Genomic DNA, 20740 nt, shown 5'->3' with positions numbered 1-20740 from the left:
ACAAAAAACTGCAGGAGCGTACGGCTGCTGTTTCCCAGCAACCCCGCGAAAATAACCTCGGGGAGAGAAGTGGGGCCACGTGGATGCAGCCGCCGTGGCGGCGTGCGCGGGGTGAGAGTGTGCGTGGGGTTAGGGTGTGCGGGGGGTCGAGGAGGGTGTGCGTGGCAGGGTGTGCGTCCGGTGTGCTGAGCGACGGTGCGTGGAGTGATCGGGTGGGAGGTGAGCATGGGGTCAGGGTGTGCGGAGTGATGGAGCGTGGGGTTGGGGTGCGTGCGGGGCGAGTGTGCGTTGGGTGATTGCGCGCAGCGGGCGCCTACTTGGAACCCAGATGTCTCGGCGAGCGAAGCCCGTTGGGCTTCAGTTCCACCAACGTCTCGAATGATCCCTGCAATCGTTGCCCCCGACGCCGCCGCCGCCGCCGCCGCTGCTGCTGCTGTATCACTATCATTATCATTGTTAATTTGCTCAAAATGAAGCAGATTATCATCGCCGTTAATTCTTGCGTCACGGAAAGTGCAAGTAAAGAAGAGCATCTCGCCGGTACAAGGAGGTGTGGCTTGCCTCCGTGGAGCCGAACCTGAATAATGGTTGTAGTGAATTGTCGGGTTAAATTCTGAAGGTAACAATCCGCTGATCACGACTTGTGGTTTTGCTGTTGTAGTGGCTTTTGTTCAGCGATTAAGTGCAGTATTATTAACTGAATTGTTATTTTTGAAAGACGTGCAAACTGAAGGGCAGAAATTTCATTAATATGCCACGCAAAGTGGCAGTGTGGGGTCACGGGCTATTGCAGGGTGGAAATATAGTTTGCATTTTAAAAGTGTGATGTGAGCATCATGTATCGCAGTAAATAACACGTTAGGCTAATTTACTACGGATGTAAAATCATTAATTTTGTGCAAGTCAGGCCTGTAATATACTCGCGGTTTGGTTACATAAAATAATGTTTTCTGCCAATAGTTTGAAAGAGTGGAGAATATCGAAAAAAAATCACATTTCAAATGTGTGGTTTCTATTTTTTATATATATACCGGTTTGCCTTTGACAATTTGTTTCATCCAAAAAGGAATTATAAATTAAGCATTGTTGGCATTATGGCTTCTTACAAACTCCCATCGCCTTTGTACGTTTTGTTCGGCTTAGCCTTTCCGCGGAGAGATTTCCTGTGCTCTGGTGTCGCGCAACTGGGTACGCTTTGCTCATGAAAACATGTGGCATTAATTTATGCCGGCTTCACCGTCTCTGGGAAGCTGCTGCTGCGGCGTAATGGTGAACACACTGGACTTGCAATCCAGAGACTGCCAGTTCGACTCAATCCCTCGATGTGGCAGTCGAAACGGTGCTCCAGTTTCTTTAATTCTCCCTCCCCCCTCCCCATCTCTGTCCACCCTACAGTGTGACTGGAGGGTAGTCAATCGGCAGCTCAAAACGTGTGCTGGGGTAAAGTATGGCTGGCCAGCATGGAAAAGTAGGACAACTACCCTCTAATAGGGGTTGTCTCGAACTCCCTCTGCCGGAGGTGCTTCCGCCAGCAGGCACACGAGTAAGATATTATCAGGCTGTACGTTTACATGTTACCATGGCCACCAACTGCTCCAACAATCCGTTTGTGGCAAAGCTTCGTGGCTGTGTGTGTGTGCGCCTGTTGTTTCTCGGTGAGGAGCGGCAATGTAGTGCTTCCCGCGCTGCGCTACGAACCCAGTTCGATTCCTGCACACGGCCAACACCAGTGACGATTATTTGAATCGGTCCTCTGGCCTCCCCTAGCCCCATATGATTACCTGGTGCGGTGTTTAAACATCGGCAATCGGGAGACAAAGGCAGCCCGGCGTGGTGCTGCCTACCCATTGGTGTAAACGGGGTGGGGGGCGGGGTGATCCCCTCTGTTCCACGGCATTTTGCGTGACCCTCGCTCCCCCGGCGAGGGGAGCCGACCAGGCAAATAAGATTCAAATTTCGGCTCTTGGAGAAGAGCGGGAAGGGAGGGTTGCCTCTGCCTGTGGTCGCACCGTGGGCAGGGTGCCTGCAGCCAATCCTCGTCAAACCCGTGCTCTTCCGGCCGATGGCAAACAAAGGCCACATTTTCTTTACCGTGTGAGAAACACCGAGAGGTGACTGTTGGGACTGGTTTTAACGCACTCGTAGGCACTGCCCTTTAGCACTCTGCAAACTGGTTCCCGCTTATTTATATTTCATCGAAAACTTTCCTCTTCGCCGGTCACCTTGTAAGCACCGGCAGGACCTCTCTGCCTGAGCACTTATAGACCCGGCTGAGAGGCACAACACCGGTAGTGGCGGCAGGGCAGCCAGGCGTTACCCAGAGGTCACCCAGGGGTCACCCAGAGGTCATCCAGAGGTCACCTAGAAGCGGGCCTCATTGTTTGCTCCCTAATAATATGATTTTTGTCAAAATATTTAGCATGATGCCACGCGAACGCCACCAGATTTGCAAGATGAGCCGACGGTGATCTGGCCTTGGGCCTGTGGCAGTCTGGACGAGCCGTTAGCGGCATCGTCGGTCGTACGCCACCGTGACGCCGTTTCCCCCCCTCCCCTCAACTTCTCTCTGTCTTCTCTTCCGTCAGTCGTCCCACGGCGGATGACGACGAGGCTGCACGGACTTCACCCACTTCATACTTTCTCTGGTCATGGCAATCGCTTCCTGTACACCTAGGATTTGTCTCTTTTAAGTCCTCGCTATTCCGTCGATCCACTGAATTACGGATAGTCTAACCTGCGGCGATGGTGTCCGGAGGAATCGTGGTTGATTGCGCGCAGGGGTCACTGAACTTTTGTCCAAATATGAGCCCGAGAAATAATTAAATAGGCGCATTACTTTGGAAAACCAGTTTACGCTGCGCCCGTAGGTTCGGTACGCTCGTAGGTAATGTACCGCGGTAATCGCGTACGGCACGAACAGCGGCACCAACAGTCGTGTCGTCGCGTAAAAAGACGTGAACATTGAGCACGGGGGCACCACCACGTTCGTGCCCGTGCAGAGCCACGCACATCGTACTCCCTGCAAGCGCTTGTGTGTGTGCGTTTTCTCGGCCGTGGTGACCTTGCACATTGGGGAGCCCACGTTGGCGATCGACCCGTGCAACTGAATGTTGTTGCCGGTGATGGTGGTGGCGGTACCTCCGATTAGCACGGTTGGCTACGTACGGTGCGATAGAAGTTCAACATACGCGGTGGTGGCGATGGCGGTGGCGGTGGGGGGGGGGCGTCACAGGAGTGGCTTTGTTTACGGCTGGCGGGCGCGCCCGGGCTTCTGTCCCAACTGGCTCGTGTCGCGCCAAAGCCCTCTTGTGCTGCTCAGCAGACGGAGGGGTGGCGCGTGGGCGGCAGGAGGGGGAGGGGCCAGGGGGGGGGGGGCACGTGTCGACCCTGCGTGTCGCGGCTCGTGGAAGAGCTGGACGAAGGCTCCCTATGCCGAGCCAATCCTGAGAAAGGGAAACATAGAATTTGGTTGAAAGGGAAAACCTTTGTTGTTGTTGTTGTTCTCACCTGGGTGTGCTGTAGAGCGGCTCTTGGCGAGGCAATGAGAGTGAACTCACGAGACGTGCAGTGGCCTTTTGCCTTCTTTCCCGATGATCTGTTTGGGATTAAATTCAGCTGGAGCGTATGGTATTCGAAATCTCCCTTCATCTGCTGCTGGAATTAGCCGTGTACCAGGGAACGTAAGGGTTAATTACGGCCATATAGCAGGAGAAGCAATGCTCTCCGCGTAGATTGAGAGTGCTTCGCCATTGCGGTGAGCGAACAGGGCCGGGCCAGGTACAACATCTCCCCCGGAAGACGGTGACGCACTCTGGCACGGTACCCGCAGCACGTCGAGCCCCGGGCACCTCTGGGCTTTGCGCGTGCGTTGAGGCCACTCCATAACAGAGTTGCTGGGAAGGACTCAATATTTGGCTCCGAATCACAAGACGCGGGAATTGAACGCACTCTCCCCTCGCCTGAACGCACGCGCACACTCGTCTCTTGCCCCCGTATGCTAATGCCCGGGACATCAAACCCAGCGGAGCCAAAAAGGAAGCAGAAGCCGCTGCGGTTTTGGCAGAGCCTTTTACGCGAATGGTTTTTTTTTTCAACACACAAACCCACGGCTTTGTTTACAAAACGGCCATAAAACATTCGGGAGACAAGATTCGGAGCCCGATATCGACTCTCATCAAAACGAGAAGACGGAGGCATTCTAAAGCGCTCTTGTAGGGACACGTGCTGTGCTGATTAACGGGCGTCTTTCGAGCCCCGTGCCACGCGCTCTCGTTGCCCCTGGTTGTGGTGGACACGCGCGCCGTCTGTGTGGCGTGGACCGAAAGACTGTTCCACCGCGGTTTGCACGGTTGCCATCGTTTTTCCGATGTGTTTTCGGGTTGTACCGCGTGCTGTTTGGCGCGATGTCCGACGTTTTCGCTGCGTCTGCTGATGGCGCCAGACATTTCACTTCGCGTCTTCGGCAAGCGGATTCAGTTCCCGGAAGAAGCTCCCGGCGCCTGCGCCGAAACGTCGGACGTCGTGCCAAACGACACACGTACAACCTGGAAACGCATCAGGGAAGCTGTACGGCACGACCAAGAAACATTGCTCAGCGGCATTTATCCCGTAGTTTTGTCGTCTCTGCACGATGTCTTCGCTCAGAAACTTGAATATTCGCGTGCGACGGTACGGTTAACGGCGCCTCACCTGGGGAGCACGAGAACTATAGACAAGATTCTAGCGCGGTAATTAAGCTGGCGATTGCAGACGGCGGATCAAAGTCTCCCCCGCCAATCCCCTCATTGTGATTTTGATTGCTTCGATTGCGCACGGTGTTGTGGATTGCGGAATCGCCTTGCGTCTCACCAAATGTTAATTTTGCTTGGACCGAGGCTTAATTATCCAAATGTCTGCTGCTGTTCTTGTGTCGCAGATGGAGCGGGTTTGGTCGTGCGAGTAAGCCGACAGGGAAGAGATCAGGGGGTGACGGGGAGAGCATGGGTTTGGAATGCATAAGACTTGATGCGTGACACTCCTTTCACACAACTGTGTGTTATTAAAGAGTAGCTGCCTGTAATCGATATCGTATTTTGTTTTATATTGTCTGCGGTTGTAAATAGTCGGTGCATAAAAAGCGCCGTGATATAAAACACCGCGAACCGCTCTTAAATCTTTAAACACATCCCTATCATCATGAGCACATGCGTGCGTGCGCACGCTCGCTCGCCAATCGCCCAGCGCGTGCGATCGCGGGCGGCATGTACGCAAGGCGCAGCCACACTTCCCCCGACCTGGGCCGCTCTAAGTAATTTTTTTTCCCTGCGTGCAGAGTGTGAACATGTTGGCAGGAGCTCATTTGCATTTCCTCCAGTCACACAGCTCATTCGTCGACACTTGCAGACCTCGATAAGCCTGGTGATGTACACCCCCCCTTGCTCTCACCTCGCCGTGCCCTCTTAAATGCTCCCCTGTTTTTTTTTATTATTACCTTTTACATCCAGAGTGATAAAAATCCAAAGGTGTGACGAAAAATCGATCCGTCGATTAATGACGATTCTTGAGCGCGTGTCAGAACCCACGTGTGTTTTTTTTTCGGATATTTTTAATGCCCTGATTTGCGCGTGACCCCGACGCGGGTAGCGGCTGCTACATTCACGCTTTTGGGATAAAGAGTGAATCTTTCATCGATCACGCCAGTGACTCGTGACAATTCATCGAATCGCTGGGAGGGTCGGTAGTGGTATGTGCAGATGTTAAGTGTGGTTACAGCCTCCCATTCTCACATTCGCGAATTTGCGCCGTTTGCTCAAGACTCGAGGAGTTCATGAAAATCCTGACGCTTAAGTAACTGCCGACGTGTCGCGGCGAAGCAAGACGTTGTCCTCGTGTGATCGCGCGCTAATTCCGAGCACTCTTTTTAAACGCGCGCCATCTGCGCTATCTGTAGCGACATGCGTCCCGAGGCTTCTTGCCAAGGACCTCATTGTTAGCGAGACGCCGAGGCGGAGCGCCCCGGCTAAATATAAGCCCGAGAAATAATCAAATAAACAAACAAGTTATTGTGTTCTTCATCCCCCCCCCTCCTCCTCCTCCTCCTTCATCCCCTTGGCAACTGCCGGGGTCCTCCTTATCGCTCGCCGTGAGCCCAGGACTGGCTGCCGGTGATGTGCGGCTGCGGTGTGGACGTCGCTTGGTACAGCGGCGAGAGGCACTTTCACCTGCAAGCCATGTGGTGTTTGGGCTGTCGCGATCCGGCTGGGGTTTGGCAGCGATTCGCCCGTCGCGGATATCCCATCCCGAACTGCACGCCCGTGCCCCCTTCCCTGGAGGTGTCGTCTCCCGTCGACGTTCGCTGGCAATGCCTCCCGCGCACCTGCACCTTAGCTCGATGTCATCCCGACAGCGATAGCAGCTTTCCCACCCACCCACCCTCTTTTTGTGCTCATGAATATTGCTATAAATAAACCGACTTCTATCGGCAAAAACAGTCCCGTCAGATGACTAACAACATTTTTTTTTTTAAATGTTTCACGCCAGCACGTTATGGCCGAATTGTAATTGTATATACCGTGCTTTAGCTCCAATTGCAGTCGTGTCTTTAAAAATTAAACCTTAGCTGTGTAAGAGGGAATTTAAGTGGCCAGAAAGATAACGTGACTGGCAGACCGTTAGGATGCTGGGCCCTGTGCATGTGGAGTTAAGTGGATTATGGTCATCATTGTGCAATTGTTCACAGCGTATACAATAATATTTATCACGTGTTTATATATTTATATGATATGTCGCACATAGAGATCCGTATTTAGCTTTTTGTGCTGGCGCACATATATGTAGAACATAACTAATGTTTTTTGGCTCATTTGGAGGAAAATAAAATCTAAACATTAAGGCCAGCTGGCCGTTGTGTGGAGAAAAGGCAGCCTATAACGTGAGCTTTGTTTCTATCAGAAGATACAATTTAGATATTTTATATCAACTCATGGACACAATCCTTGCAGTGGCAGAAACGTTAATTACCATTCACACATGTGTATGTGTGTACTGCTTGCATCATGCATGTTAGATTGTTTTGGGCCTATAAAATACAATGTGGGAGGACTATTTGTATCCTGTCGCGGATGCTATTATCCACCATTTTACCGCACTTATACGAAGTAATACATCGCGGATAATAGGTGTTTGCGGGTAATTCGTTTGCAGATAAAGAGTATTTATGCGGTATGAGGAGCATTCGAGCAAGCGAACATTTTCTTGTTGTTTTTTTGCCAAATCGGGCGGACAATTGGGGAGTGGGACACCTGTGATGGGTGTGTTCGTGTGGCGCGCCTCCCTCTTAGCCATCAGCCCCCCCCCTTACCCCCCCCCACCCCCTGACTCACTCTAACCTCCCCCCCCCGTCCCCCACCCCCTGACTCCCCCACCCCCTGACTCCCCCCCCACTCTACACCGCCCCCCACCCCGACTCCCCCCCCACTCCCCCCCCACTCCCCCCCCACTCTACGCCGCCACCACCCCGACTCCCACCCCCCCCACTCTACACCGCCCCCCACCCCGACTCCCCCCTCCCACTCTACGCCGCCACCACCCCGACTCCCCCCCCACTCCCCCCCAACTCACCCCCCACTCTACGCCGCCACCACCCCGACTCCCACCCCCCCACTCTACACCGCCCCCCACCCCGACTCCCCCCCCCCCCACTCTACACCGCCCCCACCCCCTGACTCATCCCAAACCTCCTCCCCCCACCCCCTGACTCCCCACCCCCTGACTCCCCACCCCCTGACTCCCCACCCCCTGACTCCCCACCCCCTGACTCCCCACCCCCTGACTCCCCACCCCCTGACTCCCCACCCCCTGACTCCCCACCCCCTGACTCCCCACCCCCTGACTCCCCACCCCCCGCCTCTCCCCCCAATCCTTCGGCTGCTCCATGCCCCCGCGCGCCTCTGCGTTAATCAATCCCCTGGCTCCCCACCGCCTCGCGCTCTCGCCCCATCCCTCACCCGCCCGCCCGCCCGCTCCCTTCCACCGCCACCACCACCACCACCGCCAACCTCCAGCGCCGCCGCGGACACACAAAAAAATCTGTCACCGTTTCTCAGCGGGCCCGGCGAGGACTGGCCGGGTTGGCCCTCTGGGGCTTGTTAAATATTCGTGACAGTGTTGAGCCCTGTGTTTGGGAGGGAGGGGAGGGGAGGGAATAGAGGGGAAGGATGGAGGGAGGGGAGGGAATTTAGGGGAAGGATGAAGAGAGGCAGGCAGGGAAGGCAAGGCAGGGTAGCACGGGACGATGGGGAGGGAATGAGCGAGCGAGAGAGGGATGGGAGAGAGAGAGGGGGAGGGAGGGAGAGAGGGGAGAATGGGAGATAGCCGCTGGGGCGTTGGCTGTTGTAAGTGGGCTCTACATCTGCGTCGGCCGAAGGGAAGGATGGGGCCTGAGGCTCGCTGTGCCGAGCGCCGTACGCGATTCGCTTTGCCGATGGTGCACGAGGCGAGATGCGGCGATGGTGGCAGCGACGACGACACGCGGCTCCCGTGCCGAGCGCTCTCACCGTGGGGCCCCATTCGCGTGCGCGGGGAATTGGGTTGTGCGGGGATCTGGGTGACATTTCGAGTGCAGGTTTTAATTGGATGTGATGATGATCTGTGCTGCCGCCAAAGCGAGGCTTTCTCTCGCGCTCGGATTTTTTTTTGATCAACTTAACCCTTTGCGCAGTGGTGGGAGGGGGGGGGCGGATATCGGATCGCCTGTTGGATGCTCAGCACGTGCTATGATGACAAAACTAATCGTGACGTATTTCGAAATATGTTTTCAAGGCTTTTTTGCACTGAACTCTTTGATTTTTTTGAAAACTCCAACTTTTTTTTCAATCTGGAGATTAAAACGTAACAGTTGCTGGTGTTAACGGAGGCTTGTTGGAAAGTCAACTTTAGTGCACAAAACTGCTGCTTTGTTTGGGTGTTGCATCATAGGATTCACAACTCCACAGCATTTCAATGAATTGTCACGATTTCGGGGGTTGCGATACGATTCAAGAAATACAGTATGTTTTCTTTGTATTGTTTCACCATCTCGTTTGCATAGCTGTTTTCTGACTTGTTCGTACAGGTTTTGTCCGCACCGTTGGCCTAAACGTAACATCGGTATATAATTAGCTTTTGTTTTAAAAAAACGTAACTAATCCATTCTTACACAATTTGATGCATGTGTCACGAGCGTAAGAATCGATATTAATCGATGCATCGTTACATGACACAGTATCAAATCAGTTTTCTGCGTGACTCAGCTGAATATATCAGCCACTTACTACATCGGGTTGGATCCAGAGCCCGTATTAGCCCACTGATTTGTGTCTCTTTGTTGGGATGAAGTAGAGTCCAGAGAAAAACTATATTTATACGGCTTGTTAAGTCAGGGGTAGGGGCTTGGGGGTAGTTTAGAACCCATGTTTGTCTTGTTTATTGCGGGGTTGATGCACAAGGGGGTTAAACAGCAGAACCCTCTCCCCCATCACACTCTCAACCCCCCACCACCACCACCATCACACCTCCCACCCCCACCTCCCAGCTCAAACCCCATGCCTCCTCCACCCTCTAATTCCCCTAAGACAGGAAGAGCCATATCCTGGTCCTATCTGGTCAGACAGGCATAACTAGCTCGGCCTGTACGGCTGGCACAGAGCGGAATTCTATTGTCACCATCACCCCTCTCGCAAGAAAATACCCCTCCTTCAGTTTACACACCAACGCCCCACGCACCTACCAATCCCACGCGACCCTTCATCACTGTGAGCACTACACAGCCACGCCAGCCCTTCGTCGATACGAAACCTCGCAGCTCCCACCAACCCTTCTTCAATGCTAACGTCTACACCGATCTTCCGTCAATACTGACCTCAAAGCTACACTTCATCAATGCTCACCTCACAGCTCCACCAACCCTTTATCGATACAAATCTCTCAACTCCACAAACCCTTCATCAATACTGATCTGAAAACTCCACCAACCCTTTATCAATACGAATACTTACAGCACCACCGGTCTCTCACTGATGTAAACCCAATAGCACCACCAATAACCCTTGATCCGTACACATTTGAAATATAGCTCCACATGGTCTTCGCAGTTTCACCATCCCTGCGTCTTTCCTGATCTAAAGCCGGCGTCCACTCGCCTCTCGCACCCCCCTCTCCGCCCCCCCATCCCTCATACCAACCCCTCCCCAAATCTCGGGCTTGTAAACACGAGGTCGTGACCTTTGCTGCGCCCATGTGACCCAAACTCCCAAATGAAAGGGGCTCCTCTAGGGGGGCTCCCGACGAACGAGCGAGGGAGCGGACAGAGTCTGCGTGGAACCGCAGTGTTGGGGAGTGTGCAGGGTATAGCCCAGCTGGGGAGATCCGGGGAGAGCAGTAGGAGGAGGAGGGTCCTTCTAATCCTCCAGGCCAGCAGATGGAAGGGCAGATTTCTGGCCGGGAGAATGTACATTTAATCCTTTAGTATTATAATCGATAAACAGTAGCATGAGCCGAGGCTGCATGGGAGGAGGGCGAGCTTTCTGGGGTTGGGAGTGATGAGTGGAGGAAATCCTCTGGTAGGGGGAGGAAGGATGTTGTACACAATGTGCTGAAATCCTGTTTCTGTCTCTATAAAATTCCACCGAAGCTTGCCAATAATATCGAGATGTGTCCTGTGCGTGCGTGCTTGTGGCGGTGTGTGTGCCGACAACCTTAAATGAGTACTGTACATCCTCTGTACCTGGTGCGGTGTGCAAACATCAGCACTCGGGAGACAAAGGCGGCTGTGCCTGGCACTGACCACACCGTCCCCTCGTGTGCCATGCCGGCATTCATAGGTGCTCGCTAACAGCACTTGCCCCAGCAAAACAATGCGTAGGCTATACGGGGGTCTTTGTGATATTTGTGCTTTTTTATGTATATGTGTGTAGTATATTTCACCATGGTTTAATTTATGAGTCGTATTTAAAGTCTTACTTTTGCATGTCTAACATTTGCATTAAAGTAAACACCATTTTATTTTTGTGCATCTGATGTTTTTTGTTCATCAAAATAGTGATTGCATTTTTATGTTTATTGTTGAAGTTTATAATTTTGGAGGAAACAACAACGATCTTAGAAAAAGTTTTCCCTGCTAAAAACGAGAACAGTTCCTTATTTTAAAATCAATAAATCAATCGGTCAATTCCATTACCCAAAGTCGGGTGAGACGCTACAGAGTGTGTACGATGGACGACGCTGGAAACACATAATTAGATGCAAAAAAATAACAACAACTCCCTTAAAATAAAACTCAACAACATAGCTGATGTCAAGGTTCGTTTCACGTGTGCGGCAGGACATATTCTCATTTTCAAACGCAACAATGAGAGAGTGCGGAATTTAGATCTAGCGATTGATGTCTCTTATTTGAAACAAGGTGAGAGGGGTGGTGGTGGGTCCCACCGAGATGATGACAATGCAGCGATTTTGACAAGCCGCCGCGCTGACAGACGAAATGTGGAAGAGGAATAAAACAATAACACGAAGAAAGCAGCAGAAAAGCGAGGTTGTGGAAATTTGACGCAGGCACGAGCAAGGACAGCCCTTATGCTAACGAGCCCAGTTTCCCTGGCTCCAGAGGGGTCCTGCCAGGGAGGAGGGAGGAGAGAGGAGGAGGGGAAAAGAATAAAATAAAAGCAAAGCGCTGGCCGTGCGAGCCTGCAGAATGAGTGTGGCGGTGGACGGGCGGGCAGCTTGCGGGCAGCAGTTGCGGCAGGCCACAGGGCAGCAGCCAGGGCAGCCTCCGTCCCTGGCCTGTGCACGGCAGTCGAGTCGGTGGCATTAGCTGCCCTGCCAGCCCTGCTCCTCGACATCTTCCCTCCTCCTCCTCCTCTTCCTCCTCCTCCCCGTCTCTCGTTCCGTCTCTCTCTCTACATCTCCCCAGCTTGCTCCCAGTTTCAACCCCGGTCTGCTGCTCCCCCCCCCCTTCTTACCTATCCACCCCCCCTTACCTATCCCCCCCCTTACCTATCCCCCCCCCTTACCTATCCACCCCCCCTTACCTATCCCCCCCTTACCTATCCCCCCCCCTTACCTATCCACCCCCCCTTACCTATCCCCCCCCTTCTTACCTATCCCCCCCCCCTTCTTACCTATCCACCTCCCCCAACCCCTCCACCCTGGCATCCCCCCCCCCTCCTCCTCCTGTACTTAGCGTCTCTAGCAGTGGCTTCACAATCCCTCCTCCCTCCTCCTCCTCCCCCCTTCCCTCCCCTTCCCCCAACAACGCCGGGGTGCATGGAGCCGACTACCACCACCACTACCACCACTACACGTGTGTAGTGTTGTTGTTCGGGACTAGCTAGCACCACCACCAACAACAACCAACAACAACAACCCGCCCCGGCTCGGCACACACACACACCGTGCCAGTGCAGCCGGGACACGGAGACAGCCAGCGAGGAAGGAGTAGCAGCAGGAGGAGGAAGAAGAAGGGGGAGGACAGAGCAGGCAGCCTCCCCCCAACCCCCCCAACCTCCCGGGGCAACAGAATCATCGTGGGGACGACGCGGCGGTGATCGTCGTCCCGACCACCGCCATGGCCAGCGCCCCTCAACCCCCTCACCCACCGCCGCCGCCACCGCCGCCACCCCCACACGGGCCGCCTCCTCCTCACGACCCCTTCTATTCCTCTCCCTTCGGCCCCTTTTACAGGAGGCACACGCCGTACGTGACACAGCCGGACTACCGCATCTACGAGCTGAACAAACGCTTGCAGGCGCGCACAGAGGTGAGTGGCGGCTGCTGGGGGGGGGGGGGTTGGGTGTCCTCTCTCTGTGTGTGTGTCTTGTGGTTAATGTCTGTGTTGTGTTTGTGTCTTGTTGTGTGTGTTGTGTGTGTGTGTTGTGTCTGTGTGTTGTGTGTCTGTCTGTGTCTTGTGTCTGTGTGTTGTGTGTGTCTTGTTGTGTGTGTTGTGTGTGCGCTTGGTTAATGTGTCTGTCTGTGTTGTGTGTGTGCGCTTGGTTAATGTGTCTGTCTGTGTTGTGTGTGTGTGTCTTTGTTGTGTATGTGTTGTGTGTGTTGTCTGTCTGTCTATGTGTGTGTCTTGTGTGTGTTGTCTGTCTGTCTATGTGTGTGTCTTTGTGTGTGTTGTTTGTGTGTGTCTATGTTGTGTGTGTTGTGTGAAACAACTGCTCCTGGCAGTTGTGTTTCCACATGTTCGTGTACATGCAAGTTTTAGTTTTTTTGGTGCGTGTGTTGCCACCCCTTCCACCCCTCCTCCTCCTATCTCTCACTCTCGCCTGCTCGGGGTTTAAATGCGTGCGTGCACTGTACTGTGTATATGTTACAAAACCCACACACACACAGATATATACACACATATATACACACACATACACACACATATATAACAACAACCGCCATTCGCCACCTTCAATTCATTACCACGAAACTACGAATTAAACACACACATATATACACACACATATACACATACACCATGCAGTCACAGCCATCGTGCCTTGTACCCGTGGACTGCTCGATCCCCCAACCACCAACACCACCACCACCAACACCACCAACACCACCCCCAACATCACCACCCCCAACACCACCAACACCACCACCCCCACCACCACCCCCACCACCCACACCACCACCCACACCACCACCCACACCACCACCAACATCACCACCAACACCACCACCACCACCCCCACCACCACCCCCACCAACACCACCACCCCCAACACCACCACCACCAGCCTCCTCCTCCCTCCCTTTCGCCCGGGTTTCTTCTCGTCTTTTGTGCCAAGCCTTGCTCGTGGCAGTTGTTTCCACATGCCTGACTCTTATTTTTCTCTCCGCTTCACTCTCTTCTCCATTTTCCTTCCTCCTCCCCCACCACCACCAACACCACCAACTCATTCTTTCTCCAAACCTCCATCCCTCCCACCCCCCATCCACACTCCCATCCACACACTCTGTGTGTCTCTCTCCTATCACTCGACCTCTCTCTTCGCTCTCCACTCTCTTGCATCTTCTTCCTCTCCTCCTCCTCCACAACCCACTCCCATCGCTTCTCTAACGCACGCATCTTTCTCCCTTCCCTAGCTCCCCCTTGACTCTGTTGTGTTTACAGCTTTTGCGTCACACATTCGTCTCGGTGACCACCCCCTTGCCAGCCTCGTGGAGCTGCTTTGTGTTTGTTTGTTGTTGTTCTTGTTGTTGTTGTGTGTGCCTTTTCGTCTAAGTTAATGCCGGCTATGTTGTTGTTGGCATCGTGTAATTAACAAAGGCCCTTTCCGAGATGTGTATCACCTGTAGTAATCATAATAATGACAGCGTTCGTCCCACACACACACCACCCCCCGTCTTTGTTTTTTAATTGTGTCGCTAATTGTGTTAATTGCCGTGTTGAGACCCAACCTGGCGTTGGGCTCCCTCGATTACCCTGTGGCTCCGCCGTGCCGTATCCCCACCGCCTTCGTGTTTTTGTTTCGGTGTTTTTGGCTCGGGCGCAACGTTTCCCATCATCGCGGGGCCACGATGTACAATGACATTGTCCTTGCTTACGGACGCACGTGTGTGTCTGTGTGTTGGGGATGTGATGGTGGCAATGTGGTTCGTGATCCCAGGTGACATTAGTTTGATTCTGGAACGTGAACAGCATCAGTGGCGGGTGGTTTATGAATCTCTCAATCTTATGCCTCCCCTTCCCATCCCCCCCAGATCAGCTCAGCCTTAAATGAGCACTTGGTGCAGTGTGTAAACATTGGAATTGGGGAGACAAAGGTGGCTTGTGTGGTGGTCGCCACACACCACCCCACCCCCTTGGTGCAGTGTGCCGGCCATGTATGAGGCTAAACGAGCGATCTTGCCTTGTTATGTACACCTCGGCACAGAGACGACAACTATCGTGTATATACAATGTGCACAAAATACAAACTCGATCGGCAGTAGAGGATTTTAGCAAGAAATGTCATTAATATATATATTTTAAAACCCCACCGTGCATTCTAGAAGAATAGATGTATTCGTACATCACGTGTGTGATGTTTGGACGACGTGGCAATGACGAGTCGGAACCAAAAAAATAGTCGGAATAAGTCGAAAATGCGGCGAGACAGCTCAATTTGGCGAATATTTAACGACTGGAAAGTGTGGACTGGGTGCAAGTTGTTGCTTTCGTCTGAAATGTTCATGCACCGCTCATGCAAAGGTCAGCACTGGCTCAGCCCGTGTGTCCCCCCCCCCCTTCTTCAGCTCTTCTGCGTAACCGTGAGCATCAGAAGTTAGAGTTGACAGGGTTAACGCATCTGGCGTAACCTTAGTATGCTACGAAAATGCAGTTAACTTAGCCTATGAAAAATAGCAAAAGCTGTGCTGCTTATGAGAACCTTTTTTAATTTAAGTGCAGCACATTTAAGCAATTGTTGGGGTTGTTTTCCTCCTTCGGATTTTGACGATGGCAATGTTTAGCTACAATTAAGGTTCCGATTAAGTGGAGGTTAGGCGGTAATACGGCTAAGGATACACGCGTGTGTGTGTGATTATATTTCCTCGTATTCGCGACTTTGCTTTAACAAGTCACCGCACCGGTGGCACACGCCTTTAAAGCCCGATCCGCGCAAATTTACTCTGCGCTATTAAATCAACATTAACTTAAATCCATACAGAGGTCTTACAAGCAAATCATTGCGTATGTTAATTAATTGTTCGCTCACAGCGTGCGGACTTCGGCGCCCTCCTCCTACGTGTCGCGTTTGACCCCCCCGACGCACGCAAGCGCGTGACCTCCGCCGCTAAGTGCCAAGGCGAACGTCGCCCCGTGTCGCGTGTGACCCCGTCGCTAGGGCCCTTTGCTCACTCCGGCCCCCATGGCCTCCGGTTCCTTTGTCCTCGTCCTCCACCACCACCACACCCACCCCCCTACTCCCCCACGCAAAGGCACCCCCTTTGTCTCTCTTGTCCCGTCTGCTCCTCCGACGTCCCCTTTGCGTGATTTTTGTACGCAGCGGCGGTCGCGACAAAGCTGGGCCGCAGTGTGTGAGCTCGGTCGCTCGGTCGCTCGGCCACGCTCTGAACTTTTGTCGAGCGGCGAAATTCCGTTTCGGTCGCTTTGTGCGCTCTCCTCTGTGCCTTGGACGAGCCGCGGTTGTGCGAGGCCTTGAAATCACAATTTTGCTCCTGCCACCGTCGTCCCCCCGGGCCGTCTTAATCTCCATCTCTTCGTTTCTGTTCCACGACGGCATCTCTATCAATCTTGCCCAGGCCGTCCTAACTCACTGCGTTTCCCTTCCCACACGAAACTGTTCTCACTCCTTGGTGACACTCCTACCAGCACGATTTCATCTTTGCTTCCGAGTTCCGTTTCTTTTAGTGTTGACTGACGGCATCAATGTTTTACTTTCACATTTTTCGCCCTTCAGATATCTTGTAAAATTACCACACGTTGATGCCCTTTGGACCCACGCTGCATTTTAGACGGTTGCGCCCCCCCCCCGCTCCTGTTTATTGGTCGATAACCATGGCTACTTCATGCACTCGTAGTGGCTCTGACATGACACCTGTCCCTAATCCGCGGTTCGTCAATGTACATAATTATTACCGTCATCATGCACGTCAGCATAGTAATAATATCACACGTGGTTAGTGGGGGGGGACCCTTGTATTTAGATGTTGGTTTGATTTAAAGGCCAGCACCCGATCATTGAATTGTGCAGGCCACGTCCAGTGACGATGGGGCCACGTGCCGAGCCGATTTCCTGCGCTTGTGTAACACTCGCCACTGCCGCCACCACCCTCCATTCCACCGACCCCTCCACCCCGTGCACCCTCATTGCTTCCCCAAACCCAAGCTTCTTTCTCATCCCATCCCCCTGCCCCTACTCTCACCCACAAACCCTCCACCACCCCCCCCTGCCACCCTCTTGAGCTTCCCGCTGTTTGCTGGCTGGTTCTGTATGCTGTCCGTGTATTGGGGTCGCGCGGAGGAAAGATTTGCGCCAGCCTCTCTCTGCCTCGTCCGGCTCTCTCGCTCGCTCGCTTGCCTCTCTCTCTCTTGCCACATTCGTAAGCCTCTTCTGCCTTCTGGCCTTTGGTGGCTTCGTGTGGCCACCACTTGCTCATTCTTTCTTCTCAAGTCTGCGTGTCTCTCTCTCTCTGTTCCGCTGAGGTCTGCTGATTGATTTCGTAGAGAAGTGTGTTTCCCTTGGAAAACAAAAAATCCACCACTTTCATTTTGAGCTTCATTTAGGAGTGTTTATTTACTTGCATTTTTCACAAAGTGTTGTTAGCAACACTCGGTTATTTAAAGTTTTGCGACATCGTGGTAACCAGGCGGGTTTTTTTGGTTATTCCTTTACCCTTAAATTCCCTCGTGTTTGATTTTCATCCCCTGACGTTATCCCACATAAATCAATGTCTCTTTTCCGCTTGGGGGACGTCTCCTTGTTTTTCCGCGACTTTACGCTTTATTAATGTATTTGTCCAATTAGAAAAAGGAGGAAACGTCGCCCCCCCCTCTTCGTCTTGTTACAGGAATGCCTGCGGATTGAACTGTTGACACTAAGGCCTGCGAACGTACTTAGCGTGTTGACACAATTAAGCGTTCGCGTGTACAACAGACCGCTGCCAATATGTCAATAATCCGCATAATTATGATAATAAACAATTTGAATGTAATGAACAAACTAATTTCTAATTTTGTAGCATAATCAATTTTTACTCACCGCCCTGCCATTGACGATGAAGTAATTTGCTCTTTATTTGCGCCGGGGTTACTCTCCTTGGGTCTGGCTCTTCTCAGCGGAGGTCGCGGACGAACGACCCGCAGCAGACGAACACCGCTGCATTGCCCGTTTCGCCTGCAGTTTTCGCAGCCTTTCCTCTCCTGTACAATACGCAGTCATTAATGACAATTTAGAATTATTGTATATACCGTTGCTATGTATTGTCTGTATAGAGCAAAGTTTTTGTTACACATAATTCTTACAATATATTGCAATTTCATTTCGTTCATCGATTTAAAGAAAATATTGATTGCGCCAGCATTTGAACATTGCGAAGCTAATTTCACTTCCAATTTATGCCGCAGTGCTTAACCTTGCTACACGTAAATCACAAATCTGGTATTATGTACAACGGATGTTCATCGTTCTTGGTGGTTGAACAAGGCAATGAACGGTGTTTTCAACATACTCGCTCTTCGACGGCGATTTCAATCGATTGCGTTGCATTTGCACCGCGCGATAATCTGGCCCAAACGAGCGACTCTGGAAGACTCGGGGGTCGTCTCCGTGGTCCGGTTTGAGCGCACGGTCAGGCGATCTCCTCCAGGTGGGCAAAGGCGGCAGGGAGGTGTGCAGCAGACGTCGCAAACGGGTTTTGATTGCTTACCCGTACCCGGCCGCACCAGGGTCGCAAACGGATACCCATACCCTTACCCGGCCGTACCCGTACCGGGTACGGGTAGGGTACGGGTATCGGGTACCTGATTGCGACCTCTGGGATGAAGCCATGTTGCAGGCGCGGGTGGGTTGATTCTAGGAACTTGAATTGTGAGAAGAGACAAGACGTTGGGAAATGAGTGACAAACAGTTACTCACCAGTGACTCACGGTCTACTCGTACCCGTACCCGGCCGCACCAGGGTTGCAAACGGGTACCTGTACCCGGCCGGGTACGGGTAGCCGGGTATCGGGTAGGGTACGGGTATCGGGTACCCGGTTGCGACCTCTGGTGTGCAGGGAGCCTCCTAAAGGCCGAACCTTCTCTGTGATGGCATTTTCCCCTCACCCCTTCCACCTCTCCCGTCTCCCACCGTGGCGCGCACCCACACACATGCTCGCATGCAACGCCTTGTGTTGCGGATGCGAATTGAGCTGCATGGAAAGCTGATCAATGGAAAAATTGATTACCATTCGCGACGCAGCAGCCACGGTCAGCTGTGGCTCAGCGGGGAAGATGTCGGCGCGATATTGAATAACCAACAGGGCCCCTGTCCGATTGTATTGATTGATGTCTCCTTAAAACTTCTAAGAAGGAGCTGGGGGAGCCATAGAAAGCACACCTACATGTGTTTAACTTGGGATTTTTTTTTACTTTGTCACACACAACTGTATGTTAACTGGGCATCATTTTGCTATTTGAGGTGTTTTCAACATACTTGCATGTAGGCAAAATTTTTTTTATAAATTCAACACCACCTTCAATTGAAATTGCTAACATATGATATTTACACAATTACAAAAATATAGATTGCTTAAATGCACTATCTAAATAATGTATATCGTCACGGCCGTCTGTGTGTTCGTTTACCGAACATGTCCCTTTGTATTTTGCAGTGCTCATGATCATGTTGATGTCATTTAAATGGTTAGTAAATGACGTGATTCGAATTTATTTTAAAGACAGTCAAAATATTTCTTCCTGTGCTGAACTTTTTTGGTTTGCTATGACAGAGATTACAGGCTCCGAACCATGCAAAGTTGTTCATTAAGAATTGATTCTTTTCACTGCACAGAGAAATTGAAAACGATACGTGGGAGAAAAAAAATTATATAGCAGAGGGAAACTTAAAAAAAATCACCTTCTGTGTGCATCCGCGTCAGCTGAAAGTGTAATAGTAAGTGTACGATCGCGCATATTTATACCGGCACTTTTTTGGGACTAAACGGCATTGTACGGTGATGACAATTTATTTTTGTGTCAATTTTTATGTTATCGAAAGCAAAAATTCAACAAGGCCGAGTGCCCCCCCCCCCCCGACTTCCGTGCGATGCCGCACTCACCATCGCCACCGCAGTCGACCTGCATCAGAACTAATTCTCACCGCCTGAGCCACGATTAGCATCTGCTCCATATGCATGAGGGGCCTAATGCCGCAGCTCTGGTGATTACTGGGGTGGCCTGTCTCTGGCAAAAGGTCTGTCGCGTGAAAACCGCTCTCCCGTTTCGAACCTCTGGCCCGGCACAGGGGATTGTGGGCCCAGCCATCGATACGGACGCAGAGGACGGTGAAGCGATGAGTTTTATTAGCTCCATGTGTGCTGCCCTGTGTGCAGGTATATATTTGTTATTTTAATGCGCCTAATTTACATATCGCTGTATTCTTGCGGTCAGTGACTAGGCATAGCTGATTGACTTTTAATGACACGTGGTTTGATTCAACAATGTATTATATTGGTATAACTAGACTATGATTGTCAACATGTTCATGTTTTTAGCTTCTTTAAAGTTTGTATATAGATATATGTATATATATATATAAATGTGTACAGAGTGTGTGTGTCTGTACTGTAAACACACGCATGATGGTGTATTAAATAAATACAAAGAGGGTTTAATATTTTTAAATTTGCTAATAAAATGTAGGTAATTTAGCTGTTTTGTTTTTTAGCTTTAGTGTTTCTATTATTACTTTTCCAGTTATCTTCAACACTGAGGGAACCTTTATTAGAATATTGATTCGTAATTATCGCACTGCACTTAAACATTTTTTTATTTTCTGTTCGCGAAAAAACGTTCACGTAGTCTTAATAATTACACGCGGACCTAAATTTAATTAATGTAAATGTTACATTTTTTAGTTTTTCAGAAATTTTATCGTTTAACATCTTCCTGTGCTTTGCACCTAAATTAATGCGTGAGTTTTGTTCCATATCCTTTACTTGCCAGAAGCTTGTGTGAAATAAACACATTTCGTTGAAGGTTTCATCAAGCAACTGTGAAGTTCCGTCTTCAACGTAGATTTT

General features: G+C 51.5%; 1 protein-coding gene across 13 annotated transcripts in view; it reads left to right on the top strand.

The window, feature by feature from the left end:
• LOC144931478 (LIM domain-binding protein 2-like) overlaps window positions 1–20740 on the top strand; it is a 163606-nt gene that overhangs the window by 41742 nt on the left and 101124 nt on the right. For 11 of the 13 annotated variants that reach the window (XM_078855340.1, XM_078855329.1, XM_078855330.1 and 8 more), the window contains exon 3: window positions 12697–12772. In XM_078855340.1, coding sequence (XP_078711466.1) covers window positions 12697–12772 — 76 coding nt within the window. Of the gene's footprint in view, window positions 1–12211; window positions 12773–20740 lie in introns of those variants that run through there. The other 2 variants (XM_078855339.1, XM_078855338.1) reach the window with 1 other exon arrangement.

The sequence above is a fragment of the Lampetra fluviatilis genome, chromosome 4 (assembly GCF_964198595.1).
Source record: "Lampetra fluviatilis chromosome 4, kcLamFluv1.1, whole genome shotgun sequence".
Lineage (NCBI taxonomy): Eukaryota > Metazoa > Chordata > Hyperoartia > Petromyzontiformes > Petromyzontidae > Lampetra > Lampetra fluviatilis.
This window is presented reverse-complemented; position numbering and strand designations above follow the sequence as displayed.